At 40.2% G+C, this 26296-nt stretch overlaps 1 protein-coding gene across 13 annotated transcripts in view; it reads left to right on the top strand.

The window, feature by feature from the left end:
• UNC80 (unc-80 homolog, NALCN channel complex subunit) overlaps positions 1 to 26296 on the top strand; it is a 232703-nt gene that overhangs the window by 153898 nt on the left and 52509 nt on the right. For all 13 annotated transcript variants that reach the window (XM_058706453.1, XM_058706423.1, XM_058706414.1 and 10 more), the window contains 10 exons: positions 362 to 545; positions 2502 to 2596; positions 4241 to 4330; positions 5051 to 5152; positions 13580 to 13760; positions 14863 to 15131; positions 16571 to 16705; positions 18226 to 18364; positions 19243 to 19339; positions 23209 to 23379. In XM_058706453.1, coding sequence (XP_058562436.1) covers positions 362 to 545; positions 2502 to 2596; positions 4241 to 4330; positions 5051 to 5152; positions 13580 to 13760; positions 14863 to 15131; positions 16571 to 16705; positions 18226 to 18364; positions 19243 to 19339; positions 23209 to 23379 — 1463 coding nt within the window. The remainder of the gene's footprint in view (positions 1 to 361; positions 546 to 2501; positions 2597 to 4240; positions 4331 to 5050; positions 5153 to 13579; positions 13761 to 14862; positions 15132 to 16570; positions 16706 to 18225; positions 18365 to 19242; positions 19340 to 23208; positions 23380 to 26296) is intronic.

Below are 26296 nucleotides of genomic sequence, written 5' to 3'. Positions count from 1 at the left end.
TTCAGACTGTTAGATATAATCCAAGCTGCAAATACTGTTTGGGCAAACATCATGTAGAGATTAATTTAGGGTGGCCTCAGTACTTGAGCTACTGAGGGACTTGAAGCCTGGAAAAACAATCTTCTGCTTTCCTCTTGAGAAATCACCATCTTAGTGATACACAAAAATATATGGCAACCTGTTCTGGTTGGTTTTCCAGTTATACCCTCTCTTGCTCATGCCCGTTGAAAGTATTAGAGGACCTGTTGAGCAGAGAATATGAAGGCACAAAAGAACATTTAATTAAGGAAAGAAAAGCCAAGGAAATGAGAATGTTTGCTCAGGATTACTGTGGCTTTGTGACCTCTTCCTGTTCTCTTAGGTGGGATTAATCATGTATTTTGTGCGGACCCCCTGCGAGTGGGGGATGGATGCCATTTCAGCCACTCTGACTTTCCTGTGGGAGGTGGTGGGCTACGTGGAAGGCCTCTTCTTCAAGGATCTGAAGCAGACCATGAAGAAGGAGCAGTGTGAGGTAAAGCTCCTGGTGACTGCTTCCATGCCAGGTAATCTGCTACTGCTTTGGGTGATATAACTTTTTTTTTTTTTTAAGAGTATAAATAACCCTTTTAAAGACCAACTGTCTCTCTCATTCATGAGAAAATTTTCAGAGTCCTGACCCCGGTGTTGAGTGCATCAAAGAATTTTTGTTTAATACGATCTGAAGAAATACAATAGACCCTTTAAAAGTCTGCAATTGCCAGATGAAAGGGGAGACATCAGAACTAAGATCCACGTGAATCAGCCCTTGAAGGGCTGCCAAGGTTGAAGATTTATTTAAGTCTATCACAGAGGGCCAGTTGCACAGAAAGCCTTTTTGAATGAATGTTTGGCACTGCAAGGGGAATAATATTGTTTGCATGGCATGGACCCCAGATCTTTGTAAAGTGTATGAGAGGTGGCTTTATGAAAAATTGGAAAAGGGACAAGCAGGAAGAAGGAGAAGAACAAAAGAACATGAAGTGTGATGTAAACTCTAGCTGCGGTCCCTTTTCGCTTCGGATAGCTGGTTTTTGTTCAAGATACGAATTCTGCCAAGTCTTTATCCTGGTGCAGTGACTAAGGAAATATGAGATGATACATGTATTAAAATTAAGAGAAAGACAAAATTATATCGAGATAAGAACACAGGGTATGGCAGGCCATGAAAGTCATGTTGCTGCCATTTATTATTTGTTCAATTAATATTAGCTAGGAAAAAGTGCATCACCTTTTCAGGCTGTCTTTACTCGTGTGTAAAATAAGGATGTGATTCATCATTCACAATCACGAGTAATCAATGAGTCTAGGTAGGTAAAACACATGCTGTCGTAACTGACTCACAGCAAGCATTCCATAATGCTTGTTATCCAACAAAGTGATCAGTTTTTATTATAGCAAAGAAACTCATATTGTCATTCATATACTTAAAAACAGCTCATTAAAAATCAAGGTATTGGGGTGCCTGGATGGCTCAGTAGGTAAAGCATGTAGCTCTTAATCTCAGTGGTCATGAGCTTGAACCCCACGTCAGGTGTAGAGATTGCTTAAATAAATAAACTTATAAAATAAATAAATAAATGCCAACATTCATTAAGAAAATAAGAATAAAAGTCAAGGTATTTCATAATGTTTGCAAAGACTTATAATGAATGAATGAAGTAGAAAAGTAGAATAAGTATTAACTCAGAGCCAAGTAGAATTGAGAAAATGTAAATTTAAACTACATTTTGGAAACTTGTCATGGTTTTGCTCATATCTCTTGTTTATATTTTTTCGACCATTATTGCAAGATCATCTCATTTAAAATAAGGGATATATTGTCACAATGCTTAAGGTTTGAATGCTAACTCTTCTACTAAATAAATGTGTCTTTGTTACTTATACATTCTTACTTGTAAGAATCTATTTTCTTTGTTTTCTTATTTGTAGAATGAAAATAATAATACCCATACCATAGGGTTGCTGTGAGATTTAAATATAATTTTGCATATAAAATACATGTAAAGTTATCAGGAATTCCATAAATGGTAGCTATTGTTATTTAATAAGTAAATACTGTTTAAATTTTTTTCATGCTTATTTATTTTGAGAGAGAGAGAGACAGAGCACAAGCAGGGTGGGGCAGAGAAAGAGGGAGAGAGCGAATCCCAAGCAGGCTGTGTGCTTCAAGGGCAGAGCCCCATGTGGGGCTCAATCCCACAAAACGTGAGATTATGACCTGAGCTGAAATCAAGAATTGGACACATAACTGACTGAGCCACCCAGGTGCCCCTGATAAATAAATATATTTAAAACATATATTTAACTATAAATAAAGGAGTGATATTTGTTCAGTGGATAATTTACCTTAAGCACTCACTAATAGTAACAATCATAACAAGAAAAACATCAGCCTATTGATAATATTTTAATATTTTATGCCTTAAATATAAACTTTCTTATAGCAGAGTTCAGTTTATTATTGTGTTTGCCTTCTATAGGTACCAAAACCTTGGTAGTTCATGGACAGAATGAGTGTGATATCCCAACCCAGTTACCAGTCCATGAGGACACTCAGTTTGAAGCCCTGCTAAAGGTAGGGATGGCTTTGGACAGAAATGAATTTTTTCTAATGTTTATTTTTTTTTTATTTTTGAGAAAGAGACAGAGTGTGAGCAGGGGTAGGGTGGGGGGGCAGGGCAGGTGGGGAAAGGCAGAGAGAGAGGGAGACACAGAATCCCAAGCAGGCTCCAGGGTCTGAGCTGTCAACACAGAGCCCAACATGGGGTTGGAACCCATGAACTGCGAGATCATGACCTGTCGAAGTTGGATGTTCAACCAACTGAGCCACCCAGGCACCCCGACAGAAGTGATTTTTTAATGCACAATGTCTACAACTATGGCTACTGACCACCCAGTTTAGAATTAAGTGGCATTTTTCTGTCTTCAAATGAATATATGCATTTATTTATCTCTTGTAAAATCTGTTCCACTATTGTGTACTTCCCCTATTTTCTTGCATAATTTTCCCCCACACTATTTTTGCTCTGCATTGAGGTGAAAATGCATGCAGGTTCTCTCTCAGCTAAAGCAGCAGCCCAAAGCTCTAGTGTGTCCTCCTAACTCCCCTTGGAATGCTGTCTCTTCCTGCTTAGAAGCTTCCTGGCATCACTTGGGGTAGTGCTGGAGGTGCCCTGGGTTTGCCAGCTCTCAGGCTGATGATCCTGCCAGAGACACTTTCTGTGGCATCTAGTTGCATGGATCCAGTCTGACTTGCACTGACAGAAATTAGTGGAGAAGCAGAAAACACATATCTTGGAATAAATCAGGTGGGTCAAGAAAGTAGTTTTAATGATTATGGAGATTGTGCTCCTCCAAAAAAAGGCAATCCATGGTTACACATGCCTGTAAAGTTTTTAAGATAAGGTAATAAATAAACTACTACAGCCATTCCCAACTTACCTGGATTCCAAACTTTTGGTAATCTGATTTCCTGGAACACAGCTCCAGACCCAGACATAAGCAGAAAAGGCCTCTGAAAAATTCAGTTGTACCAAACCTGTATATCTTATTTCAGTACAAAGGGTCATTAAACCTCCTCAGGCCTCACCCCAGACATCTCCAGAGAATTTCTAAGGCCTAATGGAGCAAACTTCAGCAACCACTCCATTTTCCATCTCACACTGAATGACAGAGTAGCATGAGGGCAGAGTAAGTCCAAAGCCTGATTCCACTAGAACCAACAGGTCCTACATCAAACAGGACCTCTCTGGGCTCGGATTCTTTTTCACCAGTACTGGCACACTAGTGAAGTCATACAAGTTGTCTACATGGAAAGCATTGAACTTAGAATACACTATATAATAATTGCTCAATGAATTGTAGTTTCTATTATGTTTAATGGTGTCACTAAACATGCTTTCTTCCTGACATTGAGACCAGTAGACGCCAGTATGCCTCCACAGTTCACTACTCCATCTGAATTTTTAATTGTATATCTTTTAGCACATGGAGAGCAGATGGTTTATATTACATGACTAGTCTTTATTGTATCATTCTTCGGAACTGTATATCCAAATCCAATGTGTATCCATATATATACATATAAAAAGTATATTAGATATAATAATCCTTGTAAGCCGTTACCTTGTTTTTAGGATATTTGTATCTTTCAGCTTACTACCTGGCACATAATATGTTCCGGGTTAACATTTATTTATATTTGTTGTTATTGTTCTAGGAGTGTCTGGAGTTTTTTAATATCCCAGAATCTCAGTCAACACATTATTTTCTCATGGATAAACGGTGGAATCTTATCCACTACAATAAGGTGAGACCATGCAGTAATGGCACTCATGTTGAGTTATGTCAGGAACTTGTCATGCCTTTCCTGAATGTCCCTCTCACTCAGGGAGGTATCATTTAGAGGTTAGGAATATGGTCACTTAGGTGACACCACCTTATTGTCAGCATAGCTTTGGACTAGTCATGGTACCTTGTTACCTTTCATTTTCCTTGTCTGTAAAATGAAGATGATGATGATATTATCTACTATAGGTTGCAATAATTAAAGGATATAAGGCAAGTAGAGCACTATGTTACTCATTACTATCACCTCTTGATGAAAAATTAAGTTGCCCATATAATAACTATGGTCTATTTGGAATGCTAATGTCATTGTTGTTCCTGTTTCTATTATGTTAAGCATGACCGTGATAACCTGACCTAATGACCAAAAGGGCTCCTCAAGAAGATCATTGACATCACTTTACAGTGACCATCCTCCAGAATGTCATTTATTAAATTGCCTTTGGCTCCTCTGCTCCTGATGCAGCACCCTTGTGTTTGGAAAGGGTGCTAAGCCTAAATGGTTTGACACGTTCCTGAGGAGGGGGGTTTATCTTCCCTGGGATTTTATAGAATTGAGAAGCATAAAGTGATTAAACCATTATCAAATACATAGCTTTCTTTGACCTTTGGGTAAAGAGGAAATGACAGTAAAGTTTTAATCATTTGAACTCTGTTTTCTCTTTGTGTAATCCTGCCACAGACCTATGTTCGGGATATTTATCCTTTTCGGAGGTCAGTATCTCCACAGCTGAATCTTGTACATATGCATCCAGAGAAAGGACAGGAGCTCATTCAGAAACAGGTGCCTGACCATCTCTGTTTTATTATATGGTTTTGTCAAGTCATTGGGATAGATGATCTGTAAATGTGTTTATTGCCAACCCTGAGATTCTGTGATTCTGATGCAATCCTCTCTAGAGAGAGTTGATAGATAGGCCCTTGATCAATAATTCCCCAAAATACTGTGTTAGTTTTCACAAATGGGATTATAATGGAGAGGTATTAAGGAACACTCAGTTGGATTAATACTATAACAAATTGTTGGGTATAAACATTACAAATCTTCTTCTTTTATTTTTATTAAGGTTTATTTATTTTTGAGAGAGAGACAGAACATGAGCAGAGGAGGGGCAGAGAGAGAGGGAGACACAGAATCTGAGGCAGGCTCCAGGGTCTGAGCTGTCAGCATAGAGCCCAATGTGGAGCTCGAACTCACGAACCCCAAGATAATGACCCAAGCCACAGACAGTCAGATGCTTAACCGGCTGAGCCACCCAGGTGCCCTACCACTAGAAATCTAATTTATTTACCTACTAGTTTCCAAGTTTTCTTTTCACAGTTTAGTAAAACAGGATTGGAAGCACACATAATGTAGCTATTAGAAGTTTGCCCAAGATGTTTATACTAGCTGGGAAAAAAAATAAAATAAAAGGGACAAATGTATTATGCTTGAGAAAGCAGTGAACTAAGGTATACAGATTTGGACACAGTCATAGCTCTGCCACTGACCAGTCATCTGACCTTAGGCATGTTACTAACTTCCCTTAAAACAGGAGGAATGTAATCAAGCAGTTGTACTTACCTTTAAGATTGAAGACCAGAATAAGGAAATTCACTAGTTTGCATGCAAAATATTGCTACAGTCCACAATTCTAATAATGATACAATTTTAATACAGTCTATATGTTACATTCACTTATTTGTAATAAAATGTCTAAACCAGAATTTCAGGATAATTTATCATTTCAGGTTTTTTGCACATATCAAGATCAATTTGGCATCAAACTGTTCACAAATACCTTCATGAAATGAATGGGAATGGTACAGAGTTAGACCAATTAGATAATTAAAAATACAGTTTAGTATTGGGGCATCTGGCTGGCTTACTGGAGCATGCAACTCTTGATCTCGGGGGTTGTGAGTTCAAGCCCCACATCACGTGTAGAGATTACTTAAAAATAAAAAATAAATAAAAAAAATACACATACACACACACACATATATGAGTTAGTATTAACTACCTGAATTGTGAATGTGTTACGAAATGTGAGGTGTTGGGTAAAACTGCAAGATCTTTTTTTTTATTTTAATATGAAATTTACTGTCAAATTGGTTTCCATACAACACCCAGTGCTCATCCCAAAAGGTGTCCTCCTCAATACCCATCACCCACCCTCCCCTCTCTCCCACCTCCCATCAACCTTCAGTTTGTTCTCAGTTTTTAAGAGTCTCTTATGCTTTGGCTCTCTCCCACTTTAACCTCTTTTTTTTTCCCTCCCCTCCCCCATGGGTTTCTGTTAAGTTTCTCAGGATCCACATAAGAGTGAAACCATATGGTATCTGTCTTTCTCTGTATGGCTTATTTCACTTAGCATCACACTCTCCAGTTCCATCCAGGTTGCTACAAAGGGCCATATTTCATTCTTTCTCATTGCCACGTAGTACTCCATTGTGTATATAAACCACAATTTCTTTATCCATTCATCAGTTGATGGACATTTAGGCTCTTTCCATCATTTGGCTATTGTTGAGAGTGCTGCTGTAAACATTGGGGTAAAAGTGCCCCTATGCATCAGTACTCCTGTATCCCTTGGGTAAATTCCTAGGAGTGCTATTGATGGGTCATAGGGTAGGTCTATTTTTAATTTTTTGAGGAACCTCCACACTGTTTTCCAGAGCAGCTGGACCAGTTTGCATTCCCACCAAAGGTGCAAGAGGGTTCCCTTTTCTCCACATCCTCTCCAGCATCTATAGTCTCCTGATTTGTTCATTTTAGCCACTCTGACTGGCATGAGGTGGTATCTCAGGGTGGTTTTGATTTGTATTTCCCTGATGAGGAGCGACATTGAGCATCTTTTCATGTGCCTGTTGGCCATCCGGATGTCTTCTTTAGAGAAGTGTCTATTCATGTTTTCTGCCCATTTCTTCACTGGGTTATTTGTTTTTCGAGTGTGGAGTTTGGTGAGCTCTTTATAGATTTTGGATACTAGTCCTTTGTCCGATATGTCATTTGCAAATATCTTTTCCCATTCCGTTGGTTGTCTTTTAGTTTTGTTGATTGTTTCCTTTGCTGTGCAGAAGCTTTTTATCTTGATGAGGTCCCAAGTTCATTTTTGCTTTTAATTCCCTTGCCTTTGGGGATGTGTCAAGTAAGTGCTGCGGCTGAGGTCAGAGAGGTTTTTTCCTGCTTTCTCCTCTAGGGTTTTGATGGTTTCCTGTCTCACATTCAGGTCCTTTATGCATTTTGAGTTTATTTTTGTGAATGGTGTGAGAAAGTGGTCTAGTTTCATCCGTCTGCATGTTGCTGTCCAGTTCTCCCAGCACCATTTGTTAAAGAGACAGACTGTCTTTTTTCCATTGGATGTTCTTTCCTGCTTTGTCAAAGATTAGTTGGCCATACTTTTGTGGGTCTAGTTCTGGAGTTTCTATTCTATTCCATTGGTCTATGTGTCTGTTTTTGTGCCAATACCATGCTGTCTTGATGATTACAGCTTTGTAGTAGAAGCTAAACTCTGGGATTGTGATGCTTCCTGCTTTGGTCTTCTTCAAAATTACTTTGGCTATTTGGGGCCATTTGTGGTTCCATACAAATTTTACGATTGCTTGTTCTAGTTTCTAGAAGAATGCTGGTGCAATTTTGATTGGGATTGCATTGAATGTGTAGATAGCTTTGGGTAGTATTGACACTCTGACAATATTTATTCTTCCAATCCATGAGCACAGAATGTTTTTCCATTTCTTTATATCTTCTTCAATACCTTCATAAGCTTTCTATAGTTGTCAGCATACAGATCTTTTACATCTTTGGTTAGGTTTATTCCTAGGTATTTTATGCTTCTTGGTGCAATTGTGAATGGAATCAGTTTCTTTGACTTTCTGTTGCTTCATTATTAGAAGCATTCTTATTCTTATTCTTATTCTTATAAGAATGCAACTGATTTCTGTACATTGATTTTGTATGCTGTGACTTTGCTGAATTCGTGTGTCAGTTCTAGCAGAATTTTGGTGGAGTCTATCAGATTTTCCATGTATAATATTATGTCATCTGCAAAAAGTGAAAGCTTGACTTCATCTTTGCCAATTTTGATGCCTTTGATTTCCTTTTGTTGTCTGATTGTTGATGCCAGAACCTCCAACACTATGTTAAACAACAGCGATGAGAGTGGACATCCCTGTCGTGTTCCTGATCTCAGGGAGAAAGCTCTCAGTTTTTCCCCATTGAGGATGATATTAGCTGTGGGCTTTTCATAAATGGCTTTTATGATGTTTAAGTATGTTCCTTCTGTCCCGACTTTCTCGAGGGTTTTTATTAAGAAAGGATGCTGAATTTTGTCAAATGCTTTTTCTGCATCGATTGACAGGATCATATGGTTCTTATCTTTTCTTTTATTAATGTGACATATCACGTTGATTGATTTGTGAATGTTGAAGCAGCCCTGCAGCCCAGGAATGAATCCCACTTGATCATGGTGAATAATTCTTTTTATATGCTGTTGAATTCGATTTGCTAGTATCTTGTTGAACATTTTTGCATCCATATTCATCAGGGATATTGGCCTGTAGTTCTCTTTTTTTGCTGGGTCTCTGTCTGGTTTAGGAATCAAAGTAATGCTGGCTTCATAGAATGAGTCTGGAAGTTTTCCTTCCCTTTCTATTTTTTGGAACAGCTTGAGAAGGATAGGTATTATCTCTGCTTTAAATGTCTGGTAGAATTCCCCAGGGAAGCCATCTGGTCCTGGACTCTTATTTGTTGGGAGATTTTTGATTACTGATTCAATTTCTTCACTGGTTATGGGTTTGTTCAAGTTTCCTATTTCTTCCTGTTGGAGTTTTGGAAGCGTGTGGGTGTTTAGGAATTTGTCCGTTTCTTCCAGGTTGTCCAGTTTGTTGGCATATAATTTGTCATAGTATTCCCTGATAATTGCTTGTATTTCTGAGGGATTGGTTGTAATAATTCCATTTTCATTCATGACTTTATCTATTTGGGTCATCTCCCTTTTCTTTTTGAGAAGCCTGGCTAGAGGTTTATCAATTTTGTTTATGTTTTCAAAAAACCAACTCTTGGTTTCATTGATCTGCTCTACAGTTTTTTTAGATTCTATATTGTTTATTTCTGCTCTGATCGTTATTATTTCTCATCTTCTGCAGGGTTTGGGGTGTCTTTGCTGTTCTGCTTCTATTTCCTTTGGGTGTGCTGTTAGATTTTGTATTTGGGATTTTTCTTGTTTCTTGAGATAGGCCTGGATTGCAATGTATTTTCCTCTCAGGACTGCCTTTGCTGCATCCCAAAGCATTTGGATTGGTGTATTTTCATTTTCATTTGTTTCCATATATTTCTTAATTTCTTCTCTAATTGCCTGGTTGACCCATTCATTCTTTAGTAGGGGGTTCTTTAACCTCCATACTTTTGGAGGTTTTCCAGACTTTTTCCTGTGGTTGATTTCAAGCTTCATAGCATTGCGGTCTGAAAGTATGCATGGTATGATCTCAATTCTTGTATACTTATGAAGGACTGTTTTGTGACCCAATATGTGATCTATCTTGGAGAATGTTCCATGTGCACTCGAGAAGAAAGTATATTCTGTTGCTTTGGGATGCAGAGTTCTAACTATATCTGTCAAGTCCATCTGATCCAATGTATCATTCAGGGCCCTTGTTTCTTTATTGATCCTGTGTCTAGATGATCTATCCATTGTTGTAAGTGGAGTATTAAAGTCCCCTGAAATTGCCTTATTCTTATCAATAAGGTTGCTTATGTTTGTGATTGTTTTATAACAATTATTTATAATTAATTATTGGGGGCTTCCGTATTCAGCACATAGACATTTATAATTGTTAGCTCTTCCTGATGGATAGACCCTGTAGTTATTATATAATGCCCTTCTTCATTTCTTGTTACAGCCTTTAATTTAAAGTCTAGTTTGTCTGACATATGTATGGCTACTCCAGGTTTCTTTTGACTTCTAGTAGCATGATAGATAGTTCTCCATCCCCTCACTCTTAATCTGAAGGTGTCCTCAGGTCTAAAATGAGTCTCTTGTAGACAGCAAATAGATGGGTCTTGTTTTTTTATCCATTCTGATACCCTGTGTCTTTTGGTTGGAGCATTTAGTCCATTTACATTCAGTGTTATTATAGAAAGATATGGGTTTAGAGTCATTGTGATGTCTGTAGGTTTCCTGCTTGTAGTGATGTCTCTGGTACTTTGTGGTCCTTGCAACATTTCACTCACAGAATCCCCCTTAGGATCTCTTGTAGGGCAGGTTTAGTGGTGATGAATTCCTTCAGTTTTTGTTTGTTTCAGAAGACCTTGATCTCTCCTTCTATTCTAAATGACAGACTTGCTGGATAAAGGATTCTCGGCTGCATTTTTTTTTTTCTGTTCCTCACATTGAAGATTTCCTGCCATTCCTTTCTGGCCTGCCAAGTTTCAGTAGAGAGATCCGTCAGTGGTCTTATCATTCTCCCTTTATATGTTAGAGCATGTTTATACCTAGCTGCTTTCAGAATTTTCTCTATCCTTGTATTTTGCCAGCTTCACTATGATATGTCGTGCAGAAGATCGATTCAAGTTACATCGGGAGGGAGTTCTCTGTACCTCTTGGATTTCAATGCCTTTTTCCTTCCCCAGATCAGGGAAGTTCTCAGCTATGATTTCTTCAAGTACACCTTCAGCACCTTTCCTCTCTCTTCCTCCTCTGGAATACCAATTATGCGTATATTTTTGCGTTTAATTGTGTCACTTAGTTCTCTAATTCTCCCCTCATATTCCTGGATTTTTTTATCTCTCTTTTTCTCAGCTTCCTCTTTTTCCATAATTTTATCTTCTAAATCACCTATTCTCTGCTCTGCCTCTTCAATCTGAGCTGTGGTTGCCTCCATTTTATTTTGCACCTCATTTATAGTATTTTTTAGCTCCTCATGACTGTTCCTTAGTCCCTTGATCTCTGTAGCAAGAGATTCTCTGCTGCCCTCTATACTTTTTTCAAGCCCAGAGATTAATTTTATGACTATTATTTTAAATTCATTTTCTGTTACATTGCTTAAATCATTTTTGTTTAGTTCATTACCTGTCGCTACTTCCTGGAGTTTCTTTTGAGGAGAATTCTTCCATTTCGTCATTTTGGATAGTCCCTGGAGTGGCGCATAACTGCAGGGCTCTTCCTCTGTGCTGTCTGTAGTAACTTGCATTGGTGGGGGGGGCCACAGTCAGACCTAATGTCTGCCCCCAGCCCACTGCTGGGGCCACAGTCAGACTGGTGTGTACCTTATCTTCCCCTCTCCCAGAGGCAGGACTCACTGTTGAGTGGTGTGGCCCCTGTCTGAGCCACTTGCACACCGCCAGGCTTGTGGTGCTGCTTCGATGGGATCTGGCGTATTAGCCAGGGTGGATCCACAAGGTGCACAGGGGCGGGAGGGGCAGACTCAGCTGGGTTTGCCTTCAGTGGTCCACTTTGGGAGGGGCCCTGTGGCACCGGGAGGGAGGCAGACCCGTTGGAGGGATGGATCCACAGAAGCACAGCATTGGGTGTTTGCGTGGTGCAAGCAAGTTCCGTGATGGGAACTGGTCCCTTTGGGATTTTGGCTGGGGGATGGAAGAGGGAGATGGCTCTTCCCAACCCCTTTGTTCCCCGCCAAGCTGAGCTCTGTCTTCCGGGGTTCAGCACCTCTCCCTCCCATTGTCCTCTAGCCCTCCCACTCTCGGAGCAGAGCTGTTGACTTATAACATTCCAGATGTTAAGTCCCGCTGGCTATCAGAACACACTCCGTCTGGCCCCTCTGCTTTTGCAAGCCAGACTTGGGGGCTCTGCCTTGTAGGGTGGGCTGGCTGCCCCTCCGCTACCCCGGCTCCCTCCCGCCAGTCCGTGTAGCATGCAGTGCCTCTCCACCCTTCCTACCCTCTTCCGTGGGCCTCTCGTCTACGCTTGGCTCTGGAGAGTCCGTTCTGCTAGTCTTCTGGCGGTTTTCTGGGTTATTTAGGCAGGTGTGAGTGGAATCTAAGTGGTCAGCAGGATGCACTGAGCCCAGCGTCCTCCTACGCTGCCATCTTCCTTCCGAAAAAACGCAAGCTTATTTTTTTCTCTGCTGGGACTGTTAGAGCTCTATCCTCAGTCATCCTGTTCTTGATTTCATTCCAGGGACAAATGCAAGATCATAGTGGGCTGTCTGACACCGGCCTGTTGAGCTCCCCCGAGCTTGCCGCTTTCTCGCAGGCTCTGGAGGCCGTAAGTCCCTCCTGGAGTCTAGCTTTGTAGCTGCTCTGTCAGGCGCTTTCAGACAGCAGGCACTTCCTTTCCTGGGCTGGGTCTGGGGTCAGACTGGGTGCACCTCCGAAACCGAGGGAGTGTGAGGTCAGATGGCAGCTCCAAAACTGCAAGATCTTAAGTATATATCATTTCTAGAATGACTTTCTCCAAATTATCCCAGACCTTGATTTTAGCCGCAAAAGAATTAAAACCATAATCAATAATAGCACTTTGCTAGTGTATCCCTCTTTATGTTTAAGAACATGTTTTTAAAAATAGCACAAAATGAGGTTCTTGTTCTATGTACACTCTAAGTTAGAATCTTAAGATTTCTTCCTGAGTTCTGCAGGGACAGAGTGATAAGCAGGCTTATGATTCTGGCATGGGAATTTCCTTAGCAGCCTCCGACTGCTTATGGACCACACCCTCTGCTCACGGATCATCAATAGATAAGGAACAAAGAGAAGGATCCAAGAGAATTATGTCCATGCCATCTAGTCCCATCAGCTTTGTCCCAAGATAGGTTTCTCCTGGATCCCATTTCAGTCTTTTTTTTAAGAGAAAAACCCAGAACTGACAAGAAACAGCTTAAGGCATCAGTGGAAATGGTAGAGGCACTTGGAACTGACCGGCTCCTGTTGTAAAAGATCTTCCATATTATGCCATCCAAACAAATGGGCTCTATTTAATATCGAACTATTCCTGACAATGCTTGCATTGTGCTCCCCCAGCCTGCAAACCCCGTAAGAAACACTTCCTTCTGTGGAGCAGACGGAGACAGGAAGTGAGAGTCAATCAAGCATTGTTTGCTCTTTCTATGTGGTAAAGAAAAAAAAAAAACCATCTCTCTCAATTCACCACTCCCCTTAATTTTTTATCAGCCCCGTTTGCTATTAAATATTTTATTTCAATTTCTTCACTCCTTTTAATTTCAGAGTTGCTAATTCTGCTTTTCCTCTACTCCTGCTTTTGTTTGCTGCCAGGTGTTCACTCGGAAGCTAGAGGAAGTCGGGCGGGTTTTGTTTCTCATATCCCTGACCCAGAAGATCCCCACAGCCCACAAGCAGTCTCACGTCTCCATGCTCCAGGAAGACCTCCTCCGACTACCCTCATTCCCCCGAAGTGCTATTGACGCTGAATTTTCACTCTTCAGTGATCCACAAGGTATCAGGAGGAAAGCATTTCCTCCCTTGGGCTTCCCAAGCCCTGGATTTGTCCTCAGCTGGAAAGCCTCTTAACCAGCAGACAGTTTTATAAGCCGTTGTTTCTCAGCCTTGAGTGCATCAGGATCACCTGGAGGACTTCACAAAACACAGATTGCTGGGCTCCACCCTCCCACGCTTCTGATTCGGTAGTTCTGGAATGGAGCTCGGGAACTTGAATTTTAACAAGTTCCCAGGTGATGTTGATGCTGTTATTCCAGGGATCAAACTTTGAGACCCGTCCTCTAAGCTAATCATAAGCAGTTGAAGGAAATAGTATGGTAGTGTTAAGGAAGTACTTGACTAAGTGAAGAATGGGTGTTTATAGGCCGTTCAGAAAGGGGCAAAACTAATTACAGAAATCAGGACAGTGGCTGCTTCTGGGATGGGGATGGGGGCGCTGGATTTTCTGGAAAGGGGCCTGAGGGAACTTTCTGAGGTGATGAAAATGGTGTATGTATTGACTGGTATGTTGGTCACATGTGTGTGTATTTTTGCCAAAACTCATTAAGCTCTACATTTGAGATCTGTGCATGTTTTACTCTATCTAAATTACACCTGAATTGAGAGGGAGCCCGAGACAGACAAAAAGAAACTTGTTTTGAAACCTTACTATGTTACTCCTTTGAGACACTTCAGTTAACATCCCAGTGTTCAGTGTCTTCACCCAGAAGCTCCAGAACAAATAGTAGAAAGAGCTCTAGTCTGTCCAGGAGTTAAAAGATCTAGACGCAGTCCCAACCCTGCCATTTTCTCTCTGAAACAACCTATTTTTTTTTCCTCAAAGCCACTGCTTATTCAGTAGCAACACGCTGCAAATGCCAGCCCTGTCTTGCCTACAGAGTTGAATCAAAGAGGTGATGATGGAAGTCCTCTGAGAACTAGGGAGTGTGATACCAGCGCCAGCCATGTGTGCTGGGAAGCATTTCAGCAGTGCACCTTACCTTCACGTCCCGGAGCTGGAGCAAATGGGAAACAGCAGCGTCCTCCGGTTTGATTGCCCTCCCACGCTGACAGGATTGGTGTGGGGCTAATTCTGTCTCTGCTGTTTCATGTTCTCACAGCTGGGAAGGAGCTGTTTGGCCTCGACACTCTTCAGAAAAGCTTGTGGATCCAGCTCCTGGAGGAGATGTTCCTGGGCATGCCGAGCGAGTTTCCCTGGGGAGATGAAATCATGCTCTTCCTCAACGTTTTCAATGGGGCTCTGATCCTCCACCCAGAAGACAGTGCCCTGCTCAGGCAGTACGCTGCCACCGTCATCAACAGCGCTGTGCACTTCAATCACCTTTTCTCTCTCAGTGGCTACCAGTGGATTCTGCCCACCATGCTGCAGGTGCCATGGCTCTACTCTTCTAACACATAATTAACCGCCCAGATAGCAGGTCAACAAGATCTGTGCTAAACCTTTTTAATGATAGAATTATCTTCTTTTGTGGCAGCAGAAGGCACCAAATGAAATCTCCCCAGAAATTTCCAAAAGGTCACAATATCCTAAGATATCCATTCTATCCTCAGATCTCCCAGACCTGGGATTTGCTTTCCCATTTCTTCTAGCCACTCTGTGAGTGCTTCTCAAAGTGTGGTCTCTAGACCAGCAGCAGCAACATCACCTGGGAATGTGTTAGACGAATTCTTGGGTCCCACCCTCTATTTAATCAGAAACGGTGGAGTCAGGACCCATTAACCTGGGTTTCTACAAGACCTCCAGGTGGTTCTAATGCCCTAGAAATTTGGGAATCACCGCTCTTTTTATTCAAATGTACAGCAAGTATTCAGCTGATGTTTCTCCTGAGAGATTCTCTGATCTCTATCTGAATAGAGATTTCTGTTGCTATTAAACTTACTATGCTGAGATTGGAGGAGGTGAATTCAGCAGAAATTGTTTCCATGTACTCCTGTCTAATGTGTATCTGGCTAGGTTTAGGAGTACTGGATGAAGTTCAAACAAACCCTAGGGGCTCACCCTAATTCTCTACTATGGAAATTTCAATAAAAATTATAAAAGTAATACATGCTTGTGCAAAGTAGAATTTGTTCAACCTATAGGGGCAAGAAGTTTTCTTTAGTATCAGGCCTCTCCTATTTTTAAATAGTTGGAATTTTCTCTATTTCTATAACTTTTCTTACTGATTACCAAAAGCAAATGCTCATTATAACATTCAGAAAATAAAGTTTAAAGAAGAAAATAAAGATCACTTATAATCCTCCTTCCTAGATAACCATTGTTTATACTTCTTGAAAATCTTGGCACTCTATCCTACTTTTTTTTTAAAAAAGAAAACATATGGATCATACCATATATTCAAGTTTGTTACCTACTTTTCTCACATAACACTAAAAATATCATGGACATTTTTTCACATAGCTACATTTTGTGCTATAGCATCTTTCTAAATAACTGCATAATATTCTGTTACATGCATATACTATAATGTATTTAATCTATCCCAATTTATGAATAATTTAAGCAGTTTCCAATTTTCCACTATTATATGCAAATTTGCAGCAGGAATTCTTGTATATCCATCTTTGTGCGTTTTCCCAGTTCCTTTCTTGAAATAAATTCCTGGTCACAAACTCCCTGGGAAAAAGTGTATTCATGTGTATTACCAAATTTCTCTGAAGAGAGATTATACTGTTTTACTCCCATCAACCAGTTTATTAAATTTAGCCATTTTCCTCCATGCATTCCGTGGCTATGAGTTTTAAAAATCAACACAACTCTGATATGCTGTTAAGGCATTTTCTGAATATATGCCATTTTTCCCACAGGTATACTCTGACTATGAGAGCAATCCCCAGCTGCGTCAAGCCATCGAATTTGCCTGCCACCAGTTCTACATTCTACACCGGAAGCCATTTGTGCTCCAGCTGTTTGCTAGTGTGGCCCCTCTCCTGGAGTTTCCGGTAAGTGGCTCTCTGGAAATAAATGCAGACCAAATGAAAAAAAGCAAAGGCTCTTTATTCAGAATTTGCTACAGCAATGGAGTTAGCCACTGTGACTTGTGTCTTGGCAAAGACTCAAAGGCAGACAGAGGAGTAAGAGATTTTATGGTGGAGAAAAGGGAAGACTTCAGATATGCCCTGACTGGAGGCCATGGGTGTGGGGGAGCTGTAAGCAGGCTAACTAGAAGGCAGGGGGTGGGGGGCACATCCTATGCAGTTGGTTAGGGGTACATATTTGGCTTTCTCTGACTGGTCTAGTTGGAAGAAGGGACAAGGATTAGGGAAGCTGTCAATTTTAATCAAGTCCTGGCCTTTTGGGGAGCCAACGGTTAAAGGGGTTATTGCTTGGTTTCCACTAGAGCTAGTAGGCTGACTTCCTAGTAACCTGACTTGTAGCAGGCTAGCTTCCCTGGCTAGTTACTGTGGACAGTGGGTTGGTTTCCTGAGTAGGTTACTACAGGTTCTTGATCAGTGTTCTATTTTTAAATATGGGCTACTCATTTATATTGTCCATTTGTATAATCAGTGTCTCAGCTCTCTTTCTTCAACCAATGTGATAGGAATATCACATATTATTTCTCTTCATTTTTCTTCAACACTCGTCTCAGCCTGTAAGATATAAATAGACCAACTCTCCAGTTTTATACTTAATTAATAAAAAGATAGAAAATAGAATGTGGCAAAAGGAAGAGTTCCTGATTCTCATTCCTATCACTGTCTAGTACTTACCCTGCTTTATTTTTCTTTTTCTTCAGAACACTTATGCTGTATTGCATATCATACATGTATTTGTTTCACTACTACATTTCTCTACCATACCCCAAAATAGAATTTAAGCTCCGCTAAAGCAAGACCTTCACCTGTTTTTCTGTTTGCTTTTGGTTTGTTTTAGTTGTTTTGCTTGTATGTCTTTTTTGGTTTTGTTTTGTTATAACCTTGGTATACAGAATTGTGCATGGCACATAGTAATAATTTAATAGGGATTTGTTGTTTTGATGGATGAATCAAAACCATTTTAAATAGATTTGAGATGGCCGATATCTCCATTTTGGAATTATATTATCAAACAAGACCTGTAAAGTGCCCAGAGTTGTGAAAATTAGCATCTGTTTCCCCAAACGTATTTGAAGTGTTCAACTAATATGTTATGGAAAGTTCCTTTGGGAAGGCAGAGCCCTTCCAACACAGACCAGAGGAAACATTTACATGAGTGATTCTGGAAGTTTACATACTGCTCTATTTTTAGGAGTTTCCACAAATATCTCTTTTGTACCAGATTAACATTTAATAGAATCCTTGAAAGTCAGAGATTCTACTCCAAAATCATATGGTAGCATTTTTGGATGCAGGATTGTGTGAGCTAAATACCAGATCAATGTAATTGCTATCAGTGATAATGTTATTGAAATTTGAATTCCTGATCACACCATGTTAGTGCTGAGGTGGGAATCAATAAATTAAAATTGCCTTTCTTTATTCAGGATGTGGCCAATAATGGGCCCAGCAAAGGTGTGTCAGCTCAGTGCCTGTTCGACCTGCTGCAGTCCCTGGAGGGCGAGACCACTGACATATTAGACATCTTAGAGCTGGTCAAAGCTGAGAAGCCTCTTAAGTCGTTAGGTAAAAACAGAATTTACCCTGATCTTCTTTGTCTCTTTGTAATTTTTTTTTAAATAATTCCATATTGAATATTTTAACCTAAATCAAAACAGCAAAAATAAATGGAAAAGTGGTATAAATTGAATGAGTACATTTCCTTTCTCCTTTTTTTCCTAAATTTCTTGAAAATCCTAAAGAGTAAGGAATTCTTTACCATGAAAATTGTATTAAACTGGTACCTCATACTGCCCTTCTGTAGTTCTGCTGTTTTCAGGAAATTAGGTTTTCCGGGCAATTCTAGGTGAACAACTCTCTAAAATGGTCTTTATTATCAAGGAATGAACTAGAGGTAAATCAAAGAGAAAGGCTCCTGTCTTACCTTACACATCTACATGCCCTTGCTAGCTTCTAATGGGTAAGATTGTTTTTTTAAAAAAACTGCCCCCCAAAAGGCACTTTTTTTTTTAATTTTTTTTTAACGTTTATTTTATTTTTGAGACAGAGAGAGACAGAGCATGAACGGGGGAGGGGCAGAGAGAGAGGGAGACACAGACTCCGAAGCAGGCTCCAGGCTCTGAGCTGTCAGCACAGAGCCCGACGCGGGGCTCGAACTCTCGGACCGCGAGATCATGACCTGAGCCGAAGTCGGCCGTTCAACCGACTGAGCCACCCAGGCGCCCCCCAAAAGGCACTTTTCTTTATCATCTGATTATTCAAAAGTAGGAAACAGAGTTTTCAGTCCTTTTAGATGAAGAAATTAATAATGTTCACGGTTTAGGATTAAAGTCTGGCGAAGAAATGGTTACAAAATATAACTGGAATGTTGAGAGTGGGAATCTCTTCTTTATCCCTGGCAAAATGCACTTTGATTTTTGTGCCTTAACCTTCTGTCCCCTCAGATTTCTGCTATGGAAATGAAGACCTGACCTTCTCTATAAGTGAGGCCATTAAGCTGTGTGTTACTGTGGTGGCATATGCTCCTGAGTCATTCCGAAGGTAATTGCAGCCCTTTGTTCTGTGCCTTGGGATAAGTAAACATGGCAAAGGAAATAAAATTGAATGAATACAAAAGTTATGCTTGTTCATATCATCCTCTAATATTCTGTAATGTATGTTTTCAAAAACTAAATTTAGGAAACTTGTCATTGCACAGGCTTTGGAAAATATAGTAAATCCTCATTAATTTAAAATTGCCTAAAATTTGGAATTTGTACAGCAACTAAAATGTTCAGTCTCATTTAGAAAATTTTGCCCCGATACGTGATATATGTTAATAGCAAACAGAATTCCAGAGCAGACATTTAAACTATTAAAGAAGATGCTTTTCAAGGAGCGGTAAGAACTCCTGTCATACAACGAACAAGAATATAAATCTTGCCTGTCATTTTGCCAAGTGTAAGGAATCCAAAGGATTCACATGGAAAATGTCATCCCAATTCCTGGATGTTGGCTCTGGTCTTGTTTATGCACTAATATGTGAAATGAAAGCCAGTCCCATCTTGCTATTAAAATAGGTGTTTTAAAGGCAGAGACAGGAATTCAAATGAATCATGGATAGCCCCGTTATGTAGTATAGATATTTAAAAATAATAGAGTTACATTCCTTTAAATATTCCTTGATGCTGGCTTAATCAAACCTCTGGCCCTCCTCCCCAGTGATATTGATATTAGGTAATCTGTCCCTCAACTTCTCAAGCTACTTTGAATTTTCTTGTAATACCTAACTCATAAACAAAGTCCCACGTTATTTGCTATCATATTTTGGGTATAAGGATTAAGCTTGACACAGGACCACCCTAAAAACTCACAGTATGGAGGAAAGAAGTCCTACTATGTTGGCAACTCTTCGAGAAAGAAGGAAAGAACTGGGTTGATTTTGACAGTGTATCTTTATCAATTTACCCCTTAGATTGGTTTATCCCTGTGCCCTAGAACAGGATGAGTAAAGGGGCAAAAAGGAAACAGGATTCATACTAATTGAACTCTTTCTATATGAAGAATGAATAAGAAACATCCCCCTCCTAAGATTCCCAGCTTTTTTTGTGTTAATCAATGCGGGTTAAACATTATGCCTGTGGTCAACTAGAAGTGTGGCTGTAGCCCTCACTCACTCCCAGTTTCCTTTGGGCTTCTCCTATAATATCACAGCTCCATGAAAGCCTTGAGAAAGGATTGAAACCCTACATTAACTCCAAGTCCACTGTATTCCTGGGTGTAAAAATACCTCCTATTTCTATTTTCCATTCCAAGTGTGTCTGAGTACTTTGCTGACAGGGTGTATCAGAGGCTCTGCAGTGAGATGAAGTGATAACATCAAGACACTGCAATAATAAAATGCATAAATATTCTCTAATATTAAAAGGCCACGGGCGCCTGGGTGGCTCAATCAGTTGAACATCTTATGCTCACTATCCTATACCACAAATCATCTTTGCCTATTTCTGAACCCTATTCCAATGAAATATGATAAGTACTTTTTAATGCCCGACTTTTGTTATTCACTACTGTTTCATGAGATTTGCCGATATAATTGTGTATAACCATAGTTTGTTCTTCATTCGTCGGTAATATTTCATTTAGTGTCTATGCCACAATTGATTTCTTATTGACCGACATTTGTGTGATATCTAATTTGAAGCTATTACAAATAGTGCTGCAGTGAACATTTTTGCGTGTGTCTTTGTGAGCACACATATCTGTATTTCTGTAGGTAGAAATGCTATGCTAGGTCATAGAATATGTGTATGTTTTGCTTTAGGAGATACTACCAGTTTTCCAAAGTGGTTGTATCAATTTCCATTCCCACCAGTGGTGTATAAACGTTCTAGTACTCTCGTGCCTCATTAGCACTTGATACTCAGTCTTCATTTTAGCCATTTTGTTGGGTTGTAGTGAGATCTCATTGTGGTTTTGATTTCTATTTCCCTCTTGCAAACTGAAAGGTTTGGAAGTTTTCCAGATGTTTATTGGAATTTGGATATCTACTTTTGCAAAGTACCTCTTGAAGTCTTCTACCCATTTTTAAATGAGACTATCAGTATTTTTTAATTTGATATATAGAATTTGTCTAAAGAGTCTGATGTGAGTACTTTTTAGCTTATATGGACTGATGTGCTGGTAAACATTTAACAACCAGTTCCCTGGGGGAAGAGAGTCCCTGACACATAGCATTGCTAGTTTGCCAACATGTAGCAATTGCTGAGTACAAGATGGCATCATGACATTGACCTTGGGGTTGGAAACAGAAGCATATGTAGGCTTCCTTGACCTGGTACATTCCTACTCCAGCATACCACTGGTTATGTGTATTTCAAATCACATCTCTTACTCTTTGACTTATAGTTTTACTTACCTAACATCATCTTTCACTGAACAGAGCTCTTCATTTTAATGTTGTCCAACGTACCACTCTTTTCCTTATTGCTTAGGGCTTTCTGTATCCTCTGAAGAAATCTTGGCTAACTCAAGATTATGAATATGTCCCTTTATATTATCTGCCAGATGCCTTATTTGTTTTATCTTCATATTCAGATTGATAATCCATCTGAAATTAATGTAGGGTATGGTGTAAAGTAAGGGTCAAGATTTCTTTTTTCCATATAAATACTAATAGACAATAGATCAAGCTCCATTTATGGAAAAGACTAGCATTTCCATTGCATTGCAATGTCATCCTTGTTATAAATCAAGTATTTGTGGATTTGTTTCAGACGCATTATTCTGGTCCATATGTCTATTTGTCTTTCCTGCGTTGTGGGGCCATGGAACACAATGGCCAACAAAAAAAAATTTTTTTTTGTTTTATTCCAAGAAAGAATTCTTGAGACATTGTATGGTGCAAATTAGTGGGTTTATTTAAGTAGCACAGGGCCAGGACCTGTGGGCAGAAAGCTGTGCTTTTTGCTGTATGCAGGTGGTTGTTATAGGCTTAGTGCTCAGGGGGGAAGGGACATGCAGGGAGTATTAGATCATAAATGTCTTCTTCGAACTTCTCATAAAACTACTTTTGCAAGATTTCTCTGGTGCTTACCATTTAGTTCAACACTAACTGTTGATGAAGCACACAGGCAGTCATGAAACCCTTTAAGACTGTAGCGACCACCGTGTATTTGATCCTTAACGGAACTATGCAGGCTATAGGTCAGCCTTCCGGACTAAAGGTGAACATTTTTTGCTTCCATCCCTCATCACTCGTACCAATATTACACCGTCTTAGCTATTACAGCTTTATAATAAGTTTGATTGGTGTTTGTTCTTACTTTTACCTTCAATGTTTCTATGTACTTATGTTTAACATGGGTTTCTTATTAGCGAAATACATTTGAGATTTTTTATTATTCACTCTAGTAAGCAGCTATTTTCAGACCTGCGTCACAGTGGCTATTTCCACAGACTCTTTCTCGAAAACTGCTTAAACTTTAAGAAGCCAGCCTCCCAGGGAAGGGCTTTATCTTGGGTAAAATTTGTTTCAGGTAAAAAAATCACTCTCAGCAAATCCCTGGGTGGAAGCTTTATTGATCATTGTGATGCCTGTTTCTCTAAATAGGGTGCATAGCTCCACCAATTATTCTATTGTTCTTTCAATGAGTTGTTTATATGCTATTTTTCCCCTCCCCACTAGGTCATATTCTCCCTAAAGGCAAGCAGACTTTCATCACCTTTTACTAGATGCTTAATTAATTAATTAATTAATGTTGGTCAAACTTCCAGCTGCTCTACTTACTCTTGACTTGGGTGGGGTGGGAAGGGCGCCTAGAATCAGTCATCACTCTTGAGGCTTTTCATTCCTCCACGTTCCTAAATATGACACAGCCAATAACAGTAGAATGTAACATGCGACTTGGTTGCCTTTCTGTTGATTAAAGTCTCCAGATGCTGATGGTCTTGGAAGCTCTGGTCCCCTGTTACCTACAAAAGCTAAAGAGGCAGACGTCACAAGTGGAGACAGTGCCTGCTGCCCGAGAAGAGATCGCGGCCACGGCTGCTCTCGCGACATCCTTGCAGGCCCTCTTGTACAGTGTAGAGGTCCTCACCAGGTAACCCGTCGCAGAGATGTCCATGACCTTACAATGTGTATATCTACCAAAAAGATGAAGAAAAACATGCGGTGACTAAAAATCTCTAATAACCCTATCTTTATTGATAGACACTTGCCCAAATTCAGCCTTATGTGGCTTAAAACTGCAAACATTCCCTAAATTGTTTGGATAAATAGTGCTACTCTGAATAATTAATAATAATAATACTAGGGGCGCCTGGGTGGCTCAGTCAGTTAAGCGTCTGACTCCAACTCAGGTCATGATCTCGCGGTTTGTGCGTGGGTTTGAGCCCCATGTCAGGCTCTGTGCTCCAGAGCCTGGATCCTGCTTTAGATTCTGTGTCTCCCTCTCTCTCTGCCTCTCCCCCTCTCACGCTCTGTCTCTGTCTCTCTCTCAAAAATAAATAAATAAACATTAAAAAAATAAAAAAATAATAACAATAATAATAATAATAGTAATAGTAATAATACCATGAACATATTTGCATGGAGCTTGCTGAACTTCTGTGGCAGTTTTAACCCAGTAGTGAACAGATCTTTTTGTAAAAGGGCCAGTAGAGTGAAGATGAAAATGCGATATGTATTTTTATTAGCTTTTATATTATTTTATGAGACATGAAATGTCTGCAAGACCAATGAAGCCTTCTTTTATTATTTTACTGTTTGTAAAGAGCTGTGGTTTTTGTACTGTCCTTTCAGAAACCATAAAACAAACATAAACGACAGAATTTTATTCTCCTCCTAGAAATAACAGATTCTCTGTGAGGCAGGGCTCAGTGGTGCTGGTATAACAGGCTGAGGGATTTGGGAATGGAAAGGTACATTGACACCAGAGTTCAACCCTAAATAAAGGACGAAGAAGTTAGTCCTGTCACATGAGTCTTGGGTGCAGAAGCAGATGGCATTGAGAAGCTGGGTGGGGATGGAAGGGATGGGGGCGGATGGAGAGAGAAGAACTGGAAGAGGTGGAGATAGGAAGTTCTGTAGATGAATGGCTTTCTTTGTCTGTTCCCACATACAATTAGCCAGAAAGAGATATTGTTCCCTAGAGTGGAGGTGGGGAAGCCTTCTTCCTATGGCGGTGTCTTTGCCCCTCCATCATTTGGCCACATCCTTAGCCTAAATTCTGTCCGTGATTTACTCCCACCAAGAGGCACCAACTTCCTCAGCCCCATCTTGCCCTGTTGATGAAAAGCCTAGCTGAAATTCCTCAGTCCAGGAAGGACTTTTCTAACATGCACGAGCAAGTGAGAGAGGGAGGGAGATTGTGATTCATTAAGTCAATATATGTTTAGCTTCTAATCACGAGCTGCATTGCCAACCTAGGCAAGCAGAGTGTAGCCCAAAAGCCTTTGGTAGACTGCCAGTGCTGAAGAGCCCATGTGCACCTGGCAGACAAGATGGGAAGCAGTGGAACGGGGCTCCGTGCCAAACTGCCTCTTCCAATGGGACGCAGTCCCAGTGCTTTGATGATCGTTTCATGAAAGTCCTAGGAGGAAGAACATCCTAAGGAGAACTATCAGACTTACATTCTTCCTTCTGCACCTATCTGGTTACATCACGAGCCCCCTCCTGAATTAGAGGAGAGAAGAGCAATCCGTTTTTTCAAATGCCACTTTTATTTCTCCTCATATTGTGCAATATTGGTGCTTCCCTCCTTTCTATAGGAGAGAAGTTAATAGGTCAATTAACTTACCCAAAATTGACTTACCCAAAATTCTACCAAGAGTTATGGATGGAGCATTGGCATTTAAAATTCTGTGGCTCCAGGGGCCCTGGGGTGGTTCCGTCATTTGAGCATCTGACTCTTGGTTTCAGCTCAGGTCATGATCTTATAGTAGTTGGATTGAGCTCCATGTCAGGCCCTGCACTGTCAGCAGAGCCTGCTTGGGATCCTCTCTCTCTCTCCCTCTCTCTTTCTCTCTCTCTCTCCCTCTGCTCCTCCCCCACTCATGCTATCTCTTTCTCTCTCTGTCTCTCTCTCTAAGATAAATAATTAAACTTTAAAAAATAAAAAAGTAATAAAATAAAATTCTGTGGTTCGAAATATTCCAGCGTATTTAATATTCTTTTGGTGGAGAGGAGAACTAGCCTTCTCGGTCAGCTGCGATTATTCACAATAAAATCAGCTTTGCTGTTTATACAAAAAGAAGATAAGAAGAACCCCATTTCACTTCCACGCTCCTAATTTCCTTACTCATGAAAAATAATTAATAGTTATAAAGGGAGTAACACACAAGTAAGTATATTATAATGGTATTAATGTTAATTTTCTAGTGTTATCTAATATGTTACCACAAATTTAGGGGCATAAAACAAAACATTCATTATCTCATATTTCCATAGGCCAGAAGTCTGGGCAGGCTTAGCTGCTTTCTCTGCTCAGGGTCTCACAAAGCCAAAATCAAGATAGCAATCACGCTGGGCTCTTATCGCAAAGTTCTAGGGGAAAATCCTTATCTAAGCTTGTGTAGGTTTCGGGCAGAATCCAACACCATGCAGTTTTAGGTGTGAGGTCCTCTTTCCTTTTTGTCAGCCAGGGGCCACTCAGAAGGTACCTGCCTTCCTTCTCACATGGCTCCTTCTATCTTCCAGTCAGCAATGGTGCCCTGAGCTCTTCTCATGCTTCAAGTCTATCTGTTCCTAACAAGGGAAAACTCTGCTTTTTAAGGGCTGGTGCCATAAGATTAGGCCTACCCAGATAATTTCCCTTTTGCAATATAACATATTATAATCACTGAGGTAACACCAGGAGGAGTATAGGTCTCGGGGCCATCTTTAAATTCTGCCTACCACAACAATGGCACAGGAAGACAAAGTCTAGTGTGACTGTTAAAAGCTTACTTTCCAGCCACACCCAGCATACAGAAAATGAACATTATGAAAGCAAGCCTTAAAGAATTCGTGCAAGCTTT

Source organism: Neofelis nebulosa, chromosome 2 (genome assembly GCF_028018385.1).
Source record: "Neofelis nebulosa isolate mNeoNeb1 chromosome 2, mNeoNeb1.pri, whole genome shotgun sequence".
NCBI lineage: Eukaryota > Metazoa > Chordata > Mammalia > Carnivora > Felidae > Neofelis > Neofelis nebulosa.
Note: the sequence above shows the minus strand (reverse complement) of the source record. Positions and strands in the feature narration are given on the sequence as shown.